This window comes from Emys orbicularis, chromosome 5 (assembly GCF_028017835.1).
Source record: "Emys orbicularis isolate rEmyOrb1 chromosome 5, rEmyOrb1.hap1, whole genome shotgun sequence".
NCBI lineage: Eukaryota > Metazoa > Chordata > Testudines > Emydidae > Emys > Emys orbicularis.
In genome coordinates, this window is record NC_088687.1 from 127,074,233 (window position 1) to 127,096,569 (window position 22,337).

General features: G+C 42.8%; 1 protein-coding gene across 1 annotated transcript in view; it reads left to right on the forward strand.

Moving 5' to 3' along the window:
* The window catches only part of POLN (DNA polymerase nu), a 205,173-nt gene that overhangs the window by 174,840 nt on the left and 7,996 nt on the right, over nucleotides 1–22,337 (forward strand). Inside the window, exons 19-20 of the mRNA XM_065405742.1 lie at nucleotides 12,059–12,141; nucleotides 17,015–17,146. Of these exons, the coding sequence (XP_065261814.1) occupies nucleotides 12,059–12,141; nucleotides 17,015–17,146 (215 nt within the window). The remainder of the gene's footprint in view (nucleotides 1–12,058; nucleotides 12,142–17,014; nucleotides 17,147–22,337) is intronic.

A 22,337-nucleotide genomic window follows, 5' to 3' on the forward strand; every position in this document is an offset into this window, starting at 1 on the left:
ATGGTATTTAAGGTACTTTATTAAATTGTTAATGTGTTGTATACAGTGTACACAATAAAAACTATAAATTACAAGGCGGTGAGGTAAAGCATAATGATCTTTTGATGGAAGAGATCTGGAATTTGCACATTAATGAGCTATAAACCCAAAATTCACAATGACTTTTGATTTGAATACTTATAATATATCTAACATACCCATTTATTATTATTTGTTGGCTTGCTTCAGGGAGTGAAAGAATATTTTTCTAGTAGCAAAATGGCCTTTCATCAATACATGTATGACATATTTGCAAAAGAGAGAAATAAGCAGTCTCCTATTATTGTGAAGTTTAGCAGACATAACACCTGCTCTATACTGTCTTACGTACTCTAAAAAAGATGAGATCCCTTGTTAGTAGTTTTTGTGAAGTAGAGGCATTAAAACACTCAAGCATGGATGCCTCACTATATTCAGTCAGCTGTAGCAGTTAGGAATGAATTTTCTTCAGCTCCTGATAAATTGCACAATTAGTTAGGGACATTATGGTTAGAGATGAGCCTGAACCAAAACCGTGAGTTCAGATTAGAGGTCATTGCTCACACATCTCTCTATAGTGGACAGAATCTGAACACCCTTAAATTTGGGAAGGTTCAAATCTAGATTTTGAACCCCCAACTCCAGGAATGTTCAGATCCTGGATTTTTAGTTCAGATTCTTATAGAAACATAAGGTTTAGATCTTGGGTTCTGGTTCAACCGCATCTTTAATTACTGCATGAGTTTTTCAATGAGTTTTCCTCCAATATTTTCATTGGATATTGCATCCCAAAAGTAACTGGTAAATATTAAAATATATTCTTTCTTTGACCTTCTCAGAATCAGAGTTTTAAAGATATTTTTAAGCCCTAATAATTTCAAAACATCCAAGGCTGTTGAGCTGGAATATTTTAACAGCTTTGCTTTTGCAGCAAAGCAATTTCTATCTATTTTAAAAACTCCCTTGCAAGAGGTGGTAGTTGATATTAATGAAATGTAACAGTTGTCTTGCTTTGCATTCTGATAGACTGTCTGGATGGCAGCTTACAGCAATTTCATCATGTTGCTCACAATTCCCTTGAAGATGTGCAGCTGTGACATTTGTTTAGACTAGCAGATAAGGCACAGGGAAAAAGTCTTTGAGAAGAATACTTGCTTCTGTTTTTAGATGAGTTAAACAATAGCATGAGTGAAACCATTTTTTTTAACCAGAAATTTAACAAGATAGCTTAATTTGAGGCCAGGACCAGAGGATTATTGTTATTGTACAATACTTAGTTTCCTATAATTGATCTAATACAGCTGAAAAAGAAGCTATAATTTTAATAATTTTCTCCATTATGCATGCAACAAAATAAGGGGGCTTTGTGATAGAATAGGACAATTCCATCCCAAGAGTCCTTTGTCCCAGCATCAGTGTATGACTCTACTAATTCCACAGACCGATATATATAAAAGAGGCCAGCTTACTATATTCTTGTTCAGTTGCTTCTTTTGCTTTAAGAAAATAGCATGTGTTGTATGGGAACAGAACATAGTTTGACATGCTGACTTGACTGTAGTTCATTTTATTTCATTATTCTCAGTTAATCCTTTTTTCTTCACCTTTTAATGCTAAGGTCAAGCTGTATCTTGCTAAAATTGAGACGGAATAGGTCTGGCTGGGCATATATTATTGGTCCATGTCTTTTTGAAAATGGTCTGAAATATTAAAGCACAGCTGGACACAATTTATAAACAGCTGCATCTCAGGACTGCACACATCAAATTGAGATTTACATTCTTGGATTTTTTGGTAAATGGAAGCTGATGAGTTAATGGGTGTATGCTGTATACTAATACTCTGAATTAAGTAGAGTAGATGTCAAATAAATTAAATACAACATTTAGAAAACACAGGTGTGGCATGTATAATTTCCAATCTTAGGAGCTAGAAAGCCTTTACTGCTTGATCTGGGAGTAATGGAATGCTTCTCAGTCATCTCTTCGCACAGGTAGATGAACTACTCTGCTGCTGGAGTTCTGACTCCAAACCCAATCCCTTTCAAGAACATCCCATCCCAAATACTCCAGTTTTCCTTCTGCCTGTAGTTCAACAGAACGTGGGCTTCTTTGGTGTCTCATTCTCAAAATAGGAAGCAGGGAGATGTATTATGCCATCCATCTGAAGCAGGGTTGTTCTTTCGTTCCTGCTTTCAGCCTCTACCATGCTCTGGGTTTGGAGATTCAGCCAAGATCTTCTTTGTCCATGGCACAGGCACCCTCCTTTGTCTCTGTGGGAAGGCCTCTGCAGAGTTCCTGTATGAGCTGCCTCCTTGTATCAAGACCAAGACCAGAAATGATTTGATATAGCCCTTTCCGGAGTTGCTGTATTATCTCCCAGAATGGCTTCCATTCCTCCTTCAATGGCTGAAGCCTCCACAACAAAGGTAGTTAATTAGGTGTGGAAGGCAAAGAAAATGGTCCAGTAGTGTTGGTCTGTTTACCGTGTCAGAGATGCAATCTCAGAGAGATGCTACCTCACCCAGTTCATGGAACCACTCTTTGGTCTTTGACATGATGTTTCACTATTCTTTCAGGTCTGTTGCTCACCACCAGTGTTTACACTGGGACCTGAGCTGGTGTTTCCCACTTCCTTTCACTCTGTATTCACAGCCACAAAGAGTGAGACAGAATCATTCACCAATTAGTTAATTCATCTAAGAACCTGGAAATAGATCTTGCCTACTCAGATCAGTTGGCAGACCTGAGACAGCTACAATGGTGAGAAGACAGCCACATTCCCACTCCTGCAGCAGTGAAGAGGGGGAGACAAGAGCACTCTCAAGTTTCTCAGTTAATGTCAGAGAACCTAAAGTTCTTAACTGGAAAAAGTCCAGAATTCTCAACCTCCCAACAGAGGTCTCTGAGTGCTTGTTTGTCCCAAGGTGGAGAATAACTATTTCCCGATGCACCCTGATCTCCTAGATGTCAAATGTCCTTGGGTTTAGCTTGATGGTGAAAATCTCATTCTCAAGGTGGTTCACAAGTTTTACTGACTCCCTAAGGAATGCTTCAGTAATTTATACTGGCAATAGACATTATTTAGGACATAGCCTTGGATCTAGTCTCCTTATCTGCATCTCTTTTGACCTGCAGTTTGGTAAGAGAGCTGGACAGTACAGGAAGCTGCCAAGGAGTAGGGTGACCAGATAGCAACTGTGAAAAAATGGGACAGGGGGTTGGCGGTTATATGTGCCTATATAAGAAAAAGTCCCAAAAAACAGGACTGTCCCTTTAAAAATGGGACATCTGGTCACGCTGCCAAGGAGGAGATGAAGCTGTTGTGAAATATTGAAAGCTAGACTTGATGCCCATCTTAGAGATGATTTAAGAATAAAGAAATCAATCCTGATATAATACAGGCCAAGGAAAACATTTTAACCCTCTGCTAAAGCAGATAGGTTAGGACAGACAGGTGACAGGCAGATGGGTGAAGATCAGGAATAGTTAAGTGAGTGTACAGGAAGGAAGTTTGTAGATAGATGACAGGCTGGACTGGGAAGAGGAAAGGAGGTAGATTGAGGGAGGAGCTACAGAACCACCTCTATTACAGAAAGGATTACAAGAAGCTGGGAGCACTGCAGCTTTTTGATCAGAAAAGCTGTTTTCGATACATCACTGTAGCAGAAGGTTGAATAAAAGGGCTAAATTAAATTGAACCCAAATTTAAACTGTTTCCTAAGGAGACTATGGTTATACTGTAATACGTGCAATCTTGGTTCCTTTATCTCCCAGATACCATGTTTAAATTGTCTAATAGAAGACATTTTTCATCTGTGCTACATTAGTATCTTGCTTTACCCATGAAACTGTATATCGACTTTCAGAAAACGGACTTTTTGGCATGAACCTTACACTAGCAGCAGGATGAACTAGATGATGATGATGTAACATTTTTTTCCATCTCTATCGTCTGTCATTCTGAGGTATATAGTGGCTCATATATTCTACCCACTGTAAATGTAATCCTATCTACATCATTTAAGGAATAAATTTATAGTATTTGTCTTATGCAATCAACATAACAGTATCCACATAAAACTTGAAGTATTTCTAAGCCTTACAGCTGTCACCAATTATTTAGAATTCCAGCCAAAACAGAATCTCATGTGCCAACATTCCAGACATACACATACAATATGAACAACCTTTAACCCATATTAAACAGCAACAGCTGTTTAAAAACCCCACACATGCAGTATACATTTCACTCTTATGAAATAACAGAAATATACTTTTAGAGAACTGATAAGCAGTCATTACAGTCATACGTACATTGGTGCTAGAGTAGTTCAGAGCAATGCTCTGAGTCTGACAATTTATATAGCCTCTAGTCAAGTGACATCATGTGCAAGCAGGAAGGAGGGTGGAATAGCATGTGGTTGCGACACAATGCTTTTATTAGTGATAATGTGAAGAGTCAGCACTAGATCTGGGTGTGATGAGACCTCCAATAAAAACACCCTTCTGAAATAATGACTGTGTTATTTTCAGTTTAAAAACTGTATTAATGTCAAGAGCCTAATATTGTCTCTCTGTAAACTCTAACAAGAGGGCAGGTAGTTTGAGGATGTGTGTGCTGTTCCTTTAATTAGGTAGCAAGAAACCAGGCATCATGGGTCTGTGTTTCCTTCTGGAGGCTGCTCCACATGGCTGATGATAGCCTTCTTTTATTAACAGTGTGCTCCTTTAGCTCAAATGGGAGAGTTCTTTCAGTGCTATGTATGTGAAGATTCAAACACTGCTGATGACTGGTGTGTGTGTGTGTATGGGGGGAAATAATATATGATATGTAATTAAACACTGTATCATAATACACACATACAAGGAGGCAGAATTAAGGTTTCACAGGTAACTATTATCCTTTCGGACATGCCCCAAAGTTCATGACGATAGGTGAGGATGGGGATGTAGATCAACCTGTAAACCGAGAGCTTCATCTGAGAACTCAGCTCCTGCTTCACCACCATGGATCGGTACAGTGCCTGCATCACTGCTGCCGCCACACCCATCTGCCGGTTGATCTCACGCTCCCACAGAGATCATAGGTACAAGCAGCGGAAATGAGGTTTCTCCACAGGGTGGCTGGGCTTACTCTCCGAGACAGGGTGAGGAGCTGAGCTATTTGGGAGAGCCTCAGATTAGAGCCACTGGTGCAGACACCTGATAAGAATGCCCCCTGGGAGGCTTCCTTTCAAACTCTAACGGGCACATCTCACTGGGAGGAGGCCCCGAGGCCAATCCAGGACATGCTGGAGGCATTGTATCTCTCAGTTGGCCTGGGAGCGCTGAGGAATCCCTCAGGAGGAGCTGGAACCTGTTGCGGAGGAAAGAGAGGTGTGGTCCTCCCTACTCTCAGTGCTGCCACTGCGACGTTCACCAGGAAAAGCAGCATAAAGAAGAAGAATGTAACTATTATTCTGGCATTTCCTAACTTTTGAGTGCTTAATTTTACAATCTTAATGTTTTATGATAGGGATTTTTTGTATGCAATATATAATATGAATCCTTAAGTTATTGTGAGGACCTTAGAATAGATGTAATTGTTGAAATGATTTTATACCGCAAAATTGTATTTAGTAGTGTATTTACATGTTGTGTTAATATTTGTTTCCATGTTATTTTTTTAATTGTTTGTATCTTAATGGGAGTTGCTCCTTTAAAAACAGAGCAGTACACTTAATTGCAGAGTATTTTCAGGGACTGTCTCTTCAGTGTTTGTACAATGCCTAGCACAGTGGTGTTCTGGTCCATGACTAGGGGGCCTAGGACTATGGTAATACAATAAATAAATAAATAATGTGAGACTGAGTGCAGTGTGGAAGGTTTTGCCTGTTTCCCGAAAGTGGAATAATTTTTCTTGTGTAAGCTCCAAAAAGAAAATAATTTGATTTAGTCAACTTATCTTTCAGGAAAGCAAGCCTCATTCTTGAAAGTGTAACATTTTGAGGGCTTTGCTAGTGAGCTAAAATCTTTCACCTGTAGGTTACCAGTCTGAATCCAGCCCAGCTCACCAGGTATTAAAGCCTGTTCCCATTTGGTGACCCATGTAGGAAAGAAGTTTGGTGACACTCCATCCCTATTCCCACACCACCATTACCACCAAGCTTTGCATTAATTGGCAGACTTAGCAGAGAGGCCAAGAACTGTGCGGGCCATGGAAACTGATGTATCTCAGTTTTCCATAGAGGTAGAGTGCTTCAGATCAGGGCTGAGGCATAATAGCATGTTGTTGTGTGTTGGAAGCTTCTCCTGCTACTTCCCTGTATGTACATCATTCGCCAACGCTGTCAAGCCAGTCCCTTTCACCAGCACTAAATCCATACCTTTTTTTAAAAGTTGAAATATACATACAGTTTAGTTAGTTATAAAATGCAAATAGCCCATTACAAAACATCAGACATAGAGCTATACAAATCTTGGCAGCTACACATAATCACACATGGGCAGCTCTGTAACCTTTTCTGTTGTGATTCTTTTTTAGCATGTATCATTCACAGCTTCTTTGACAAGGTCTACATAATGCTGCCAACATCCTGTGACAGTGTACCCCATAAGGCTTTATGGGGAGGGGGTGCTTATAAATGTATGTATGACATAACTGGAATATGTTTTGTGCTGCCTGTGCCAGCTAACATATCTCCGTAAAGGTTATGGTCTACTATATGTATTCATCCTATTTGTACATATATATATCATTTTCTACTTGAGGTTAAGAATATGGGCTGTATGCTTGCTTGGTTTCTAAGTAAGCTTTGGGAGGCATTTGGTCAGCTTCTTTAGGAAGGAATTCGCCAGGTTAAGTACCTGATCAGGAAACACTTGGGGAACAATGCATCTTGGAATGCTCCAATCCACATAAGAAGTCTTCCTGGAGACATGCAAGATACCATGTGGACAATGGCTTCAGCCTGTAAAGACTGAGTCATGCAGGGACATGTGACTTGTCCAGGTGACTCCAGAACTCCATCTTGGAGCTGGACTTTGCATAGGAGGGAGGAGGGGGGTCTCCTCCCACAAGAGAGAGTCTATTTAAACCTGGGGGAGACCCCTCCATCTTGTCTTCAGCTGGCTAAAGAAGGAGCCTCTCCACCCCCCCAGGATACTTGAAAGAAACTGAAACAAAAGACAGAGACTACAGGGGTTGTGAGAGATTGCTGGACCCAGGCTAAAGGGAGATTAGCCTGTAAAAGGGAGCATTCTGGAACTGGTGAGGAACTTATCTGTATTTAGTTTGATTAGGCATAGATTTGCGCATTTTATTTTATTTTGCTTGGTAACTTACTTTGTTCTGTCTGTTACTACTTGGAACCACTAAAATCCTACTGTCTGTATTTAATAAAATCACTTTTTATTTAGTAATTTACTCAGAGTATGTATTAATACCTGGGGGAGCAAACAACTGTGCATATCTCTCTATCAGTGTTATAGAGGGCGAACAATTTATGAGTTTGCCCTGCATAAGCTTTATGCAGGGTAAAACGGATCTATCTGGGTTTAGACCCCATTGGGAGTTGGGCATCTGAGTGCTAAAAACAAGCACACTCCTGTGAGCTGTTTTTGGGTAAACTTGCAGCTTTAGGACAAGTGATTCAGACCCTGAGTCTTTGTTAGAGCAGACTGGAGTGTCTGGCTCAGCAAGACAGGGTGCTGGAGTCCTGAGCTGGCAGGGAAAACAGAAGCAGGGGTAGTCTTTGCACATTGGGTGGCAGCTCCCAAGGGGGTTTCTGTGATCCAACCCGTCACACATCCTTTTTTATTATATTAACTGCAGTCAGCTTCTCAGATGGAGAACCTTTCCCAGGAATGCTGAAGTGTCTTACAACATCTTTCAAAGGTTGATTTCCTTTCATTGTCACATGTTCCCAACATCTCTCGGAGTTGCTCAGGTTTTTTGCTTTATGGGTATTTTTGAGCTTTTTTGTTGAACCACAGTGCATTGAAATGTGCATCTTCATATTCCCTTTTTAAATTTTGTGAGGGATGTTCAGGTTTTCCAAGGAAATGTACATCAGAATTTCTTCATTGTTTTGTCCATACTTTTCTGATCTAGAGTTAGGTCTGATATCATCAACAGAATGTTTTCTGCTTTATTTCCCATGGTGTATATAGAAAAATTGGTATTCCTAATTATAAGTCCTGATGTACTAGAACTGTTGAGAATGCCCATCCATTCTGACTACACTAATATATCAGCAGCTTTGGGGGGGAATATTATTGTCACTGGCCTTGAAAAGTAATAAATTATATATATGCTTGGTTTTAATTCTTCTTTCTGACATTAATGTACTTTTAAGGCAGCTTGTTCTTCCCCTCCCTCATTGCTCCTATAGAACCAGGGGCAGCTTCAGGCACCAGCGCACCAAGCGCGTGTCTGGGGCGGCAAGCCGCGGGGGGCAGCCTGGTCCCGTAGCTTTGGCAGCAATTCGGCAGCGGGTACGCTGAAGGCGCGGGACCGGCGGACCACCCGCAGGCATGCCGCCGAATCCACGATACCAGCAGACCTCCCGCAGTCATGCCGCCGAAGACGGCCTGACTGCCGTGCTTGGGGCGGCAAAATACATAGAGCCGCCCCTGTATAGAACTGCCCCCTCCATCTCTCTTTCTGTTGGATTTAGGCATCTTTGCTGAAGCTGCTTTGTTTTTGGCCTGTAGTCCAGGTCTCAGAAGAGCTACCTCTTTAAGGAGTTTACATTTCCTGACCCTGCCTGCTATTCTCCTTAACTGTATTCTGCACTGGGGATTTTGCTGACCTCATAACCTTCTTAGTGTGCTTAGCTCTTCTAGTAAGAGCTGTAAAACAGTAACTCTGTAAGTGCCTTCCAATACAAGGACTCCATTCTTTTTTCCATCTAATAGGTGTGTATCAGGTAAAGTAGGAAGCAGTATCAAGCAAAGGAAGGTACTCCACAAGCAAACCATTGTTGTGGAAAGATATGCAGGGAAGGATGGGCATCTGAGGATGAGAGCACAGATGGGGAAATGTTGTACATGTTGGAGATGGACAGTTGAGAGAAGAAGTGGGGGTGGGAGAGGATGTGGATGACGAGCATGAATTTGGTAACGGAAGAGGGTTGAAAGGAAAGACAAGGTACGAGGGAAAGAAGAGGAAGAAAACCAGGAGACTGAAAAAGAGAGGTAGAAGAAGGAAAAATAATGGAAAATCCAAACTTTTGGACCATGCAAAGTTGAAAATTGAGGAGCAGAAACAAAAGAAGGCTACGTATAGAAGGCTTCATGTCAAAAGTAATGACAATTTGTGTTTTCAGGGAAGGACCCCCGAATCTCCTTGCTAGAGTTGAGAATCAAAGCCTCCAACAAATTATTTCTTTTGAGTTCTCCTCTGCACTGATCTCTACTCCCTTGATATGTACTCACCCTACCTGCCTCCTCCAGATACAGACCATTCTGATTTAACTGCAATCTGTCTTCATCTGAATGTCTAGGCTTAACAGCTGAGCCCCATTTGGGCCTAATCAGCTTCTTCCCTCAGGCTCATGTTTATTTTAAAAAAATGCATTTAGACCACACTGCTGATTACAGTGTGGGCCAAATTCAGACCTGGTGTATGAAGATGCAACTCCATTGGCTCTGTCTGTTTTGCATTATACCACAATTCAATTATATAATGATGTTTTCATGCTATTTGCATATATCACTTTCTTAGAGCCTATAGCTACAGTACCATTATCCCAGTTGCAAACAGCACTAGCTTACCCTGGATACCATGACATTTCATAACATGAAAGATGAAACTCAAATTAAAATAAGATGCTTATCTAGAAATAGATTTGTACAATAACTTCTACAACAAATCATATTTGTTAATGTAAAAATAAACACACTGACAGTAGAAAGGAGGTTAAGGGGGAAAGTCCATTAGGGATTTCTCACCTGACAGCTGCATTTAGGAGAAGCTGACCCACCAGTGTCATTTCATTCTTCAAAGGAATAGCATCCCCCCTGCCAACTTCACACCTCAGGAATGCTACTCTGAACTACAGAAAGAATCAAATATGCTATTAATAAAACCAAACATTGTGAGGACAGGCAGGAAGACAAGTTATTTTCATTTGTAGGCATGAAAAACAGTATTTAATTGACTCATGACTTGCCATTTGCTCAAACATTTGTGAATTATGCTGTTGTCTCTTGCTTTATTGAATCCCGTTCCTATGTGTGATACACACACATTTAAACTTGCATAAAGTGCTAGACTTAATCCATTACTGCCAAATACTGGGATTCCCCAGTCTGACACACTAATACAAGTGTTGACTCACCATATTCTTTTTAGTACTATATTAAAAGGAATGTTTGACATCAAGTACTTAGATTTTAATCACTTTTGGGACAGCATATCCATATCTCTTGAATAATAAAAGATGAGAAAATGTTAAATTTAACAGTGTGTGACTGGCATGAGTGCAGCCTGCCTGGACTGTTTGAGATAAGGCAGCCAACAGAAGTGAAATTGATGAGTCTTACTAATAGGAGACCTCATTTCAGCCAACTGCTACAAAATCTTAACTGAGCTTTCATGAGTGAGCACCATTATTTGAGTGAGAATTGCAGGTTGTGTGGATTAGTTAAATCTGACTGTGTGTGCATATATGGATATAATTACTGGTAAATTAAGAGGTATTTGTAAGATGTGTCATACATCTAGGTTAGAATTGTCAAAAGTACCCTAGTGATTTAGGAGCCTTAGTCCCATTGACTCTCAAAGAGATGACGTCTAAGTACCACATCACTTTGAAAATAAGATTGAGGCTCCTAAATCTCTTAAGCACTACTAAAATTGTACCTCTAGTTTAGTGTCTCATAAATAACATGAAATAGGGAAATGCAAAACATAGTTCCTCCATAAAGGACCTACCTTTTCCTTGCTGCATAAATCATGAGCGCAAAGAAGGTAAAATAACTTAGGACTGAAGGCTTCTATGGTAGTTTTCAATTTGGAGTACCTGTTTCTCCCTTTTAAAACTGTAAATAACCCTAACCAGTGGGAGACTTATATGTATTTTCAAGAATACCTGAATAGCAATCCATTCTCAGGAGAAATAAATAAATAAATATGAGGGCAGGGGGCAGAGGGAGGAGGAGAAAAAAAAATCACAGCCAAAATGGCTTCTTAGTAACTCACATAGAGCATTTTATCTATAATCTCTCCCAGAAAAAATGAGTCAAAATAGTTTCCTCAGACTTCAGTGGTAGGCTTAGACAATTTGGAACCAGAAGTACAGGCCACGATCCTGCAAATGTGTAAGCACTTTCTTAACTTTACTATCGTGAATAGTCCTGTTGATTTCATTTGGACTACTCATGGTAGTAAAGTGAAGCACACGTATAAGTGTTTGCAGGTTTGGGACCTTAGTATGTTACATAATTCATGTGACTAATATCAACCAACTCAACTTGAAAATGCACTGCAAAACCTTCCTGTGGATTTTTATCTAAGTATCCAGACAATTTGGAAATCTGCATTCCAAATCTTCAACATTTTTACTTGCAAGGAAAATCCATGCAAATTACTGAATTTTCAAAGAACCTCTGTGGAATCAAAATATTTTTCACAGTTCTAGTCCTCAGTCAAACTTTTCCAAACTTCAAATATTTGGGTTTGATTTTTGTTCAGGTCAAGGAACATCAAAGGGTTGAGTTAGTTCTTATTTTATCTGAACCAGTTCATCCATCTCTAATAATACATTAATCTTTTAAGAGCAGATGTTTTTCCAACCAAGCCAGTGGTAGAAAAGGGAGATAAAAGGCCAAGATTAGCCTGGTTCACTAGAGACAACATCCCCCACCAAATTATATGACAAAAAAGCTGTGGATTCAAAGCCCAAGATTAAAGCCTCCCTGAGCTTCTGTTTATATGCTGTATGTCTGCATTTATGAAATTATTGACTTTAAAATGTATTTTCAATGATGTTTGGAATATATATTTGCTTTTAACTAGAAATAGAAGATGAAACCCATATTATATTTGTGCTTAGGAGGGGTATTCCAAGTGAACAAGTGAAGCATGCAGATAGAGAACAGGCAAAGCGCGTTGTCTACTCAGTAGTTTATGGAGCAGGTAGGGATCTGTATAGAACTAGAAACAAGTTTATTCTCACTACTGTTTACTTTTTTAGATGATTAACTAGAGCTGCAATGGATTTGAGTTCATTTGAATTTTTAAAAGCTAGCCATACACTGAATTTCTGAAGGTGAATAACGTGATCTCAGAATATTGCATCTTGATATTTTTGACTATCATAAAATAGACTACTTAAAAATCATTCAGAATAATATAGTAGCATTAACACAATATGAATGTTATTCCCTGGTTAAGTTGATGCGTTAACTTATTTTGCATTTTGACTTCTAAGTACATCTGAGCTACTATAAGGAGACTCATGAGTCAATGTAATTCAAACATCTGTCTTTACCTACCTAAAATTAGTATAATTCAGTATGGAATATCTGCTGCATACCACTGGTGGATGCATACATAGAAGATGAAAGAAGTTGTTATCGGATCAAGGACAGAATTTGGCCTTGAATGTTGTTATTTTTATTAACCTCCCTGTACTGTACCATAAGTGTAAATAGTACTTTACAAAATATTGTAGAGAAATAAGATTTCTGCTCTTTGGAGCTCAGAATTTAATTCAGACAAAAATATACATACCACAATTCCTTTAATATTGGTGAAATTTCTGTTTTAATAAAATGGGCTTCTCCTGTATACTTGACTATCACGATCTCATACCACTATGTAAAGGATTTTCCTTTATTATCCCATTCATTTCATGATTTAATCTATTTTTAGATGTGCTGATTTTTTTCTTAATCTACTATAAAGTACTTCCATTTATATAGCCTTCCTAAAGGTGACCTGCAAAAGGAAAAATAGAGTTTGTTTCTATGTTACTTCTATACAATGTAAAGGGAAGGTCTCCCCCTGAAAAGATTTTGCTTGAAACAAGTGAAGATTCTGAATAAAAATCACTTCCCCTCTCACTTTCCTGAATTTGTCTTCTCATTAATAAATATATTTTTCCAAGGCTTGGATTTCTAATGTAAAGAATAAATAGAAATAACTTTCAGACATTTCTACATCACAAAAAAAATAAAGGACCCAAATCCAATTTTGATGCCTTTGCATCTCATCTTTAATATTTATTTGGCTGATAGACTGTCTTTATTAATGACCTGGATGTGGCATCAAATTTTCAGATGACACAAAGTTAGGGGGTTTGCCAAAACTTTGGAGGATAGAGCTAAAATTCAAAGGGATCTGGATAAATTGGAGAACTGAGGTATAGACAACAAAAGGAAATTCAACATAGACAAATTTAAGGTGCTACACTTAGGGAAGAAAACCAAATGCACAAATACAGAATGGGGGGGAAATGGCTTGGCAGCAGCACTGCTGAGAAGGATCTGGGTGTTGTGGTGGATCACAACCTCAACATGAGTCAGCAATGGGATGGGAGATGATAGTTCCACTCTACTCAGCACTGGTTAGTCCTCAGCTGAAGGACTGTGTCCAGTTTTGGTCATCAATGTATAGAAAGAATGTGGAGAAACTGGAAAGAATCCAGAGGTGAGTGACAAAGATTATCAAAGGGATGGAATGCAAGGCATAAGAGCAAAGGCTGAAGGAACTGGGTATGTTTAGTTTGGAAAAGAAGAGATTGAGGGGGGACAAGATAGTGGCCTCCAAATACTTGAAAGGCTGCCATTAAAAAGATGCAGAAAAGTTGTTTTCTCTTTCCACAGAGGGCAGGACAACAGGCAATGGGTTCAAACTACAGCATAGCAGATTTAGATTAATTCTCAGGAAAAGCTTCCTAACTGTAAAAACAGTAGGACAATGGAACAGACTTCCTAGGGAGGTTGTGGAAGCTCCTTCATTGGAGGTTTTCAAAAGCAGGCTGGATAGCCATCTGTCTTGGATGATTTAGACCCAACAAATCCCACACCTTGGCGGCGGGTTAGACAACATAACCTTTGCGGTCCCTTACCACTATGATTCTAAGTCACATACAAGTGTAGTTATATCAAGATATTACTGTACGGCTCTAGTTTTTAATGTTTTAGGGTCTATACTGCTACCAGATTTCTTATTTCAATGTTTTATTAAACAGTTAAATCAATGAGTAGTGTTAGTAAATTTGCCTTTAAGAGTACTAGCATTTCTCAGTCTATCAGCCAAATAAATATTAAAGGTGAGATGCAAAGGTACCCAGAAGAGATCCCTGTGGTACCCCACTTGAAACCTCCCTACAGAATGTCATGTGGGACTATGTCAAAAGCCTTGATGAAGTTCAGGTATATTATGTCCACCACATTCCCCCTATCCACCAAACCAGTTACCCTGTCAAAGAAGGCAATCAAGCTGGTTTGGCATGATTTGTTCTTGGTAAATCCATGCTGGCTGCTAATGATCCTTCATCCTCCAGGTATTCTCAAATTGAATGCTTTATACATTGCTCTAGTAGCTTCCCATGTATCGAAGTCAGACTGACTGGTCTATAGTTCCCCGGCTCCTCCCTTTCCCCCTTTTTAAAGATGGGCACTATGTTAGCCCTTCTCCAGTCTTCTGGGACCTCTCCTGTTATCCATGAGTTTGCATATATTATTGCCAGTGGCTCCGAGATTTCTTCAGCTAATTCCTTCAGTACCCTCAGGTGAATAGCATCAGGCCCCGCTGATTTGAATTCATTCAAATTGTTCAGAAGATCTCTAATGTATTCTTTACTTATCCCAATCTGCATCTCTTCCCCTTTATTGTCTATAGTAAGTTCACTATACATTTTATTTTTTATGAGAAGACTGAAGCAAAGTAGGCATTGAGCAGCTTTGTCTTTCTATCATCTTCCGTTACCAGCTCACCTTCTCCACTGAGCAGCGGACTCACACCATCCTTGATCTTTCTTTTTTGTCTGACACTTAGTAGTCTTCAGGAATTCTTCCCCCATTTCAGAGAGCTCTACCTATTTACAAATTTAGTTATGTTTGAAGCGCAACATAGCAAATGAAGAAAACAAAATGATGGTCATATCATATAGTTCTTTTCTGGTCGTTGAGCCTTTACACTTGGATCACATTTCCACAGATTACACTTGGATCACATTTTCAAGGTCTTCCATGAGAGCTAGATATGTACTTAAAAAACAAAAACAAAAACCCTGAGACTCTCACCTAATCACTGGCCTCCAGAAGTTAGTACTTTAACACAAAAACAAAACAGCATGAGAAGTGACAACACTCCAGACTTCCTGTCTACTTTGAAGCAATTCACTTCACATGTGCCTCGTTCATCTGTAAAAAATATAACGAGGAGCACCAAAGTATCTGTTAATTAATTAATTAAATCCTAAATTAGGCCATGTCTATATGTACAGCACTGCAGGGGTACAGCTGTACAAATACAGCAGCACTGCTGCAGCACATCTGTTAAAACCATCTCCATGAGTGGCATAAGCTATGCTGGCAGGAGAAGCTCTCTCATGGACATGGCGCTGTGCACATGAGTGCTTATGTCAGTGTAACTTATGTCACTCGGGGGGTGGAATATTCACATTTGTTACACTTCTCTTGTGAAGCCAGAAGCAGTTTCCTAACTGGTATAGACAGACTCTGGTAATTCAGTTTTCTGAACAATGAATGAGAAATTTTGGGGAAGTGGGGGAGAGTTAAATTAATTGGTCATCAAACAATAATACAATACTGGAATAATTCCATTAGGAGTCATCCCAGATGTCTTGCAAATTTCTGATTCTAGCACCTTGACTAGATTTGTTCTTCCAGACATCTGTGCAGCTCCTGACATAGCTGAGTACAAAATACTACAGAATTGTTATGAGATGCACATCAGACTGACAGTGATGGCATTTGGGTGGCTGAAATCCTCCCTCTCTCAAAAACGCAAGCTAGTTTCTCTTGATATTATTACTGTGACAACTAATATTTTATATCTCTGGTGCTTCAAGACATTGCCTTTCAGCAAATGTTATTTGCAGACACAATGTTGTTTTTGTTCCTATGTAGCTGACACCTAAATATCTGTCTTTGAAGCCTAAAATCAATAATGTTGATGTATGGTTTTATTTGCACTTGAACTACTTGGTTCATAAATTTCTTTAAATTGTACCTCTTAGCTTTTAATCTCATGCCATGGAAAACTCTGATCTCATTTTTCTCTCATACTCCTTTGCTTTATCTTGTTACATGTTCACTTTGATATAGTTTTACTTCCCCAGCATCTAGATATGTGTTATAAGTCTTGTTGTGACTTTCTCTACACTTCCTTTAAAATCCATCCTTTCTCTTCCATCCCGCCTGTTAAAACCTTGGTCCATGCCTTGATCATCTCTTGTTTCAATTACTGAACTCTTCTTCTCTGTTGCTTCCGTGCATTCCACTTCTCCAGCTTGTCCAAAACACCCTACCTTAAATCATTCGGCCCCCTCACCGCCATCCTCACATCTCTTCATTCACTTCCCTGCTTATTCAACATTGAATTCAATCTCCTTATCCTCATATCAAGGCTCTGCATAAATCTACCCCTGACTAGTTTATGAATAAAAATGAACAAAACTAAGAGCCCTGCAGGATACATTGTATGAATCTAAAATACAGATATTATCCTAAAATTCATATTTAAGCTATTAAGATGTAATATGCAGTGGGGAAAGCCTCTGCTGAGTTGCACCCAAATTCAGTAAGGCATTTCAGCGATGAGTTTAGTCCTTTCCTAATCAGTGAAAACACTTAAGCTTAAAATGAAACATATACTTAAGTAGTTTGCTGAATCAGGACCTTAGTGTATGTGATCATCCAAATTTGTGAAAATAACTACAGTGGTCGTATTCCATTAGTCAATGTACAGTTCAGTATTAATATTTATAACAAAGCAATATTTAAATGATGTTCTGTTTTACATTATTGTGCACAAGGTAAAGAACGTCTTGCTGGATGTTTGGGAATTACTCCTCTTCAAGCTGGTCAATTTATAGAGAGTTTTCTGATGAAATACAAGAAAATTCATGACTTTACAAAGAAAACCATTGAGCAATGCCACAATGAAGGTAATAAAACCTATAAGATGCATTCTTGTTGATTGTTCAGCTGCTATGCTACATTTTACAATAAGGACAGAGACTCAACTCAGATAATGCTTGTAGGATGAGAGAAAAAGTTGCAAGAAATGATGAAAATATCCACGCCTGATTAATGTGGTCTACCCTGCATTATGCTGGCAAACTGGGAGGATCTGGTTGGATCCACCACAGCTGCTTCTTCCCAGATATTGTTATTTACTGGGAATGCTCTTTACTATTTGTGAATGGCAAGAAGTTCCTTTCTTTTGAATATGGCTCTCAACGTCCAGTTATCCATATTTAAAGTTGCTTTGAGATTAACTTATTGCAATGCAATGTACATACCACCATATTGTCAAACTAGTTAGAAGTTGCTGCTAGGGCATAACACAGCCTGCTTAGTAAGCCCTGTTTCACAAAGAGAGCACGTTATGCCTGTGGCTGTGATCTGCACTGGCTACCCCATGATTTCTTGGTGAGCTTTTGGGTATCAAAGGCTATAAAGTACTAAAAGATATGAACTCAAAACACCATCTGTGTGTCCCATGTAATATCACAGTAGATGTGATCCTCTGAAGAGTCTAAGCTAACAATTTAGTGGCTGTCTACACTTAAAGCACTGCAGCTAGGGTGACCAGATGACAAAGGTGAGATATCGGGACGCGAGGGGCGGCAGCGGAGGGAAAAAAAAAAAAAAAGCCACCGGAGTGCCTCCCCCCGCACCAGCTCGCCTCGTCTCCATCTCCCCCTGTAGGGGAAGGTGCCCAGCTGGTGCAGTCCCGCTCACTCAGACAGCAGCATTTCAGGCAGGCGGCAGCTCTGCCCTGCAGCACAGAGCACCCCAGGATTAGGAAGTGAGCGGCTGGGGCGTGCTCAGCCTGCGGCCGCTGTGACCCCACCAAGTTGCCCTGCGCGTGGGGCGAGTCTGTCCCCACGTACAAGAATGGCCTGTAGTGCCGACCCACCCGCGGCCCGTCCCTGCGCTGCGGCCCCGGGGGGCTCAGGGCAGGGCACGGCACGCGCAACAGCTGGGCAAAGGGGCCGGAGGGACACAGGAGCCCTCGAGGAACGGGGGCCGCCAGCCACCCCAGGGGAGGGGGCCGGTGGGCGGCAGCTCTGCCCCTCAGGCGTGGGGTCTGGGCGCGGCACTGGCGGCCCGGCCGCGCGCCCCGCAGCCTCTCCCACCTTCACACGGCTCAGGATGCTGGACAAACAAGCAATTTTGTCCTCCCCAAATCCCCGCCCTGGCTCTACCTTCTTCATGGCCGGACCACACACGCTGGTGTCCCCTCCCTCCAGCGCTTGCACCGCCATACAGCTGATCAGCGCAAGCCTGGGAGGGAGGAGGAATGCGGCGTGCTTGGGGAAGAGGCGGGGCCAGGGCAAGGATTTGGGGAGGGATCCGAGGGGGCGGGGCTAGGGCAGGGATTTGGGGAGGGATCCAATGGGGGAAGGAGGGGGTGGAGTCAGGGCGGGGGGGCACGAGCCCCTCTGGGCTCCGCCTGTGCGCCAGAGCGGAGGGCAAAATTGCTTGTTTGTCCCGCGTCCTGACCGAATGTTGGTCGGGACGCGGGACAAACAAGCAAATATCGGGACAGTCCTGATAAAATCAGGACGTCTGGTCACCCTAACTGCAGCGGCACAGCTGCACTGGTGCAGCTGTGTCGCTGTAGCGCTTAGTGAAATATTAATTATGCCGATGTGAGAGCTTCTCCCATCCACCACCCAAGAGGTGGTAGCTATGTCAATGGAAGAAGGCCCATGTCAACATAGCACTGTCTATGCTTGGGGTTAGGTTGGTATAACTGCGTCGCCCAGGGGGGTGGATTCTCTACTCCCCTGAGCAACGTAGTTATATCAACATAAGTTGGTCTAAACCTTAGATTTGGGTTGGTGGCAGGATGTCCTCAGTGAGGGGTTTTTCACTTTAGAATTAACATTTTGCTTTTCGTCCATCAGAGCACTAGACTCACCTGTTCTTTTCTCAAACTTTCTCAGAGGAGAAGTTGGTTGGGGAATGATAGGATAAAGTAAAGGTCTGTTTTTCCAAAGGTTGATCTGATCCGTTTAATGTCTATGTTGCTACTTTTGGTAGTGCATCTATAGTGTTTGATAGGCATAATTGAAACATCAAAATATATAACAATAAACATTTAGTGCTCAATGTAGGCAAAGTTATTGGCATGTTGACTTTCTATGCTTAGTTTTGAATTTGTGTGCATGTGCACATGCATGAAAGCAGGTAGAGCTGTTCAGGAAAAAGGGAGAATAATTAGCAACAAGACAAGGCTGTTCCTAGGAGCATTGGTACCGCTTGGTGCAAATGGCGTTAGATGCCTCCCCAACAAGTTGCATAGTCATTTACTTGGTGCTTCCTTCCTCACACCAACCTACCTGATCTCTTAAGATGTGTCACTTTATCCTAAAGTTTTTTGAAGTTCTTTTTTGAGTACTTGCCCATATATATTATTACTCCTGGGGGAATTCTGTGTCACTGTGTGGCGCAGAATTCATGTCTCGCACAGATTTATTTGCTTCCCCTCATAAAAATGTCTTTCTGATGGGGAAACAAAGGGAAGCTGCATAAGCGGTCATATGCCGCTCCCCAACAGCATGGGTGTGTCGTTTGGGGTGCCTGGAGCAGCCAACAGAGAGGTAAATCACTGGGGGGAGGGGCGGGCCTGGGAGCACCCCAGCTGGTGCTGGGTCAGACCTGCCCCCCATCTGCCCAATGCCCATGCATCTGGACCCCCCCATACCCATACTCCGCCCTGCCAAGGCGAACCCCCCACACCCAGAACCCCCCCACTGAGCCTCCCGTACCCTATCCCCCACCCGGCTGAGCCTCACCCCCTGCACCCGGAGCCCCGCTGCACCCACAACCCCCACCGCACCTGGCCCTTCCCAGCCCCGTCCCGGCCAGTCGCTCCTATCCTGCGCTGGGCTCAGCTGCTAGTCCCTGCTGGATTGAGGGTGGGGTAGGAGCACACTTCCCCTGCACAGAGCACTTGGGGCTGGACCAGGGCTGGAGCTGGATCAGACCCACCCCCAAAAAGCTCCCCTAGATTTGCACCCCCCGTTTCCTGCCCTCATCACTCCTCAGCCATGGAGGGAGGTGTCACTGTACAGGGAACTGCTCCCACATCCGCCTACTCCCTGTGCATCCAGACCCCCCATACTCAAACCCCCCGGCGTAGTCCCATCCCCCCTGCATCTGGACCTCTGCATCCAGACCCTCATGCCTGCACCTAGACCACCCCCTGTTGAGCACCCCACACTTGAATACTCACCCTGACAAGTCCCACCCCCTATGCACCTGGACATCCCCACAAGCCTGCCCCACCCTACTGAGCCCCAACCAGCTGCACTTGTACCCCCCCCCCAGCAAGCCCCACTCTCCCAGCACCCAGTCTCCCCACAACCAGAACCCTCCTGTAGTAAGAGGAGGCCCTGAAACATAAACTCTTGCGTCAGAGGCCTAGTCTGAGGCCTGAAGCCTGAACCAAAGTACTTCCAGGCATTGCTAAGCAAAAGCTGGGCTGTGAGCCAGAGGCAGGCCCTGCTCACAGAAGTTGGCAAGAAGAGGGCTGCTAGAAGCAGGTGCATCTTAAAGACAGGGTCAAAAGGACAGCATGATGGATAGAAACAACATGATCAAAGGGGAGACAGCACCCTAATGAGCCAAGAGGCTGTACCTCAATACGTCAGTAGGGATGAGTAATCTGTCCTGTAATCGTATAAAAGTAGGTCCTGAAGTGCGCATCTTTGTCTGGCCTAGGGGGCAGTGGAAAGTCCCGCCACTGACTGAGCCGGTCCATTGCCAGGGGGCACAAATTCGTAGTATGTCTTGTAGAGTCTATGGGAAACTATTACTGTGCTTCGTTTGACAATAAACCTGGCTTGGGTTCCTTCGTACCTTACTAGAGTCTGTGGTCATTGGGGGTTCTCTCGGAGTCTGCTGTGTCAGCTATCTGCGCAGAGCTGGGGCAGCACACAGAGGGAACACACACGCAGCCGACTGTTATCATCATCGAACAAGAGCAGAGCACCACACCGGTAGCTACTGACAACACCCCCCTACTGAGCCACAGTCACCTTCACCTGGACCCTTCCTCCAGAATCCCATTGCCCCTGCACCTGAAACTCCCTCAACAAGCCCTTGTTCATCCAGATCCTCCCTGCACCCAGACCCACCCTCTGAGCTGCTCGCACCAGATCCCCCACACAGAACCCTCTCACCCTGCACCTGGATCCACCCCCACACACTAAGCCCCTCCACACTTGGATCCTGCCGGATTGAGCCTGCCTGCCCACACCTTGTGCACATGACATGGGGCTGCTAACCCTGGGGAGTTGCTTCACCTGCAACTCCTGAGGGAATTCTGAACCAAAAAAATAAAAATTCTGTGGATAGTATTTTAAAATTCTGCAATATTTATTTATCAATAAATGTGGAGGCTCCAGCATGGCAGTGGGGAGCACAGGCCACTGGCTGCATTGAGGTGGGAGACCACACTGCAGCCTTCCTCCGCCTGTCCCCCCCCAGACACAGACCACTGGCATGGGCCCAGCCCTTGCGCTATGTCAGGGTCAGGTGCAGCTTCACCGCTGAGTCTGTGTCCCAGAGGGGAATGGGCTACAGGGTGATCTCCTACCTCTGTGCAGCCAGTGGCCTGTGCTCCCCACTACCATACTGGAGCCTCCACATTTATTTATTGACATAAAATCTGCAAGATTGGAGTCTTTTGGCCAGCAGTGTCCGCTGGGGCCATGCATGCATCCTGAATGTCCTTGCACTCCCATACTACAAGCATAAAAGGCAGTGCAAAACCAACCACCACTCACCACCTGGGGCTCCAGTTGGGGAGCAGGGTCGAGGCGCAGGGATTTGCCCCACTCTGGAGCCCACCCACCCACAAGCCCCTGTGCCCCAACCCTGCTCCCTGGCAGGAGCACTGGGTGGAGCGGGGCAAGCCCCCGTGCCCAGACCTCACTCCCCGGCAGGAGTGCCAGGCGGGTGGAGCAGGTTGGGGCATGGGGTGCCTATTTTTCTGGGAGTCCCCAGTTGGCCAGGGCCCCTGGGCATGGCCCCATTGGCCCCGTGGCTATGCCACTGCTTCGCCTCTCTCATTACTTCACTCCTAGGGTCTGGATACTCACTAAAGACAAATGGGGATGT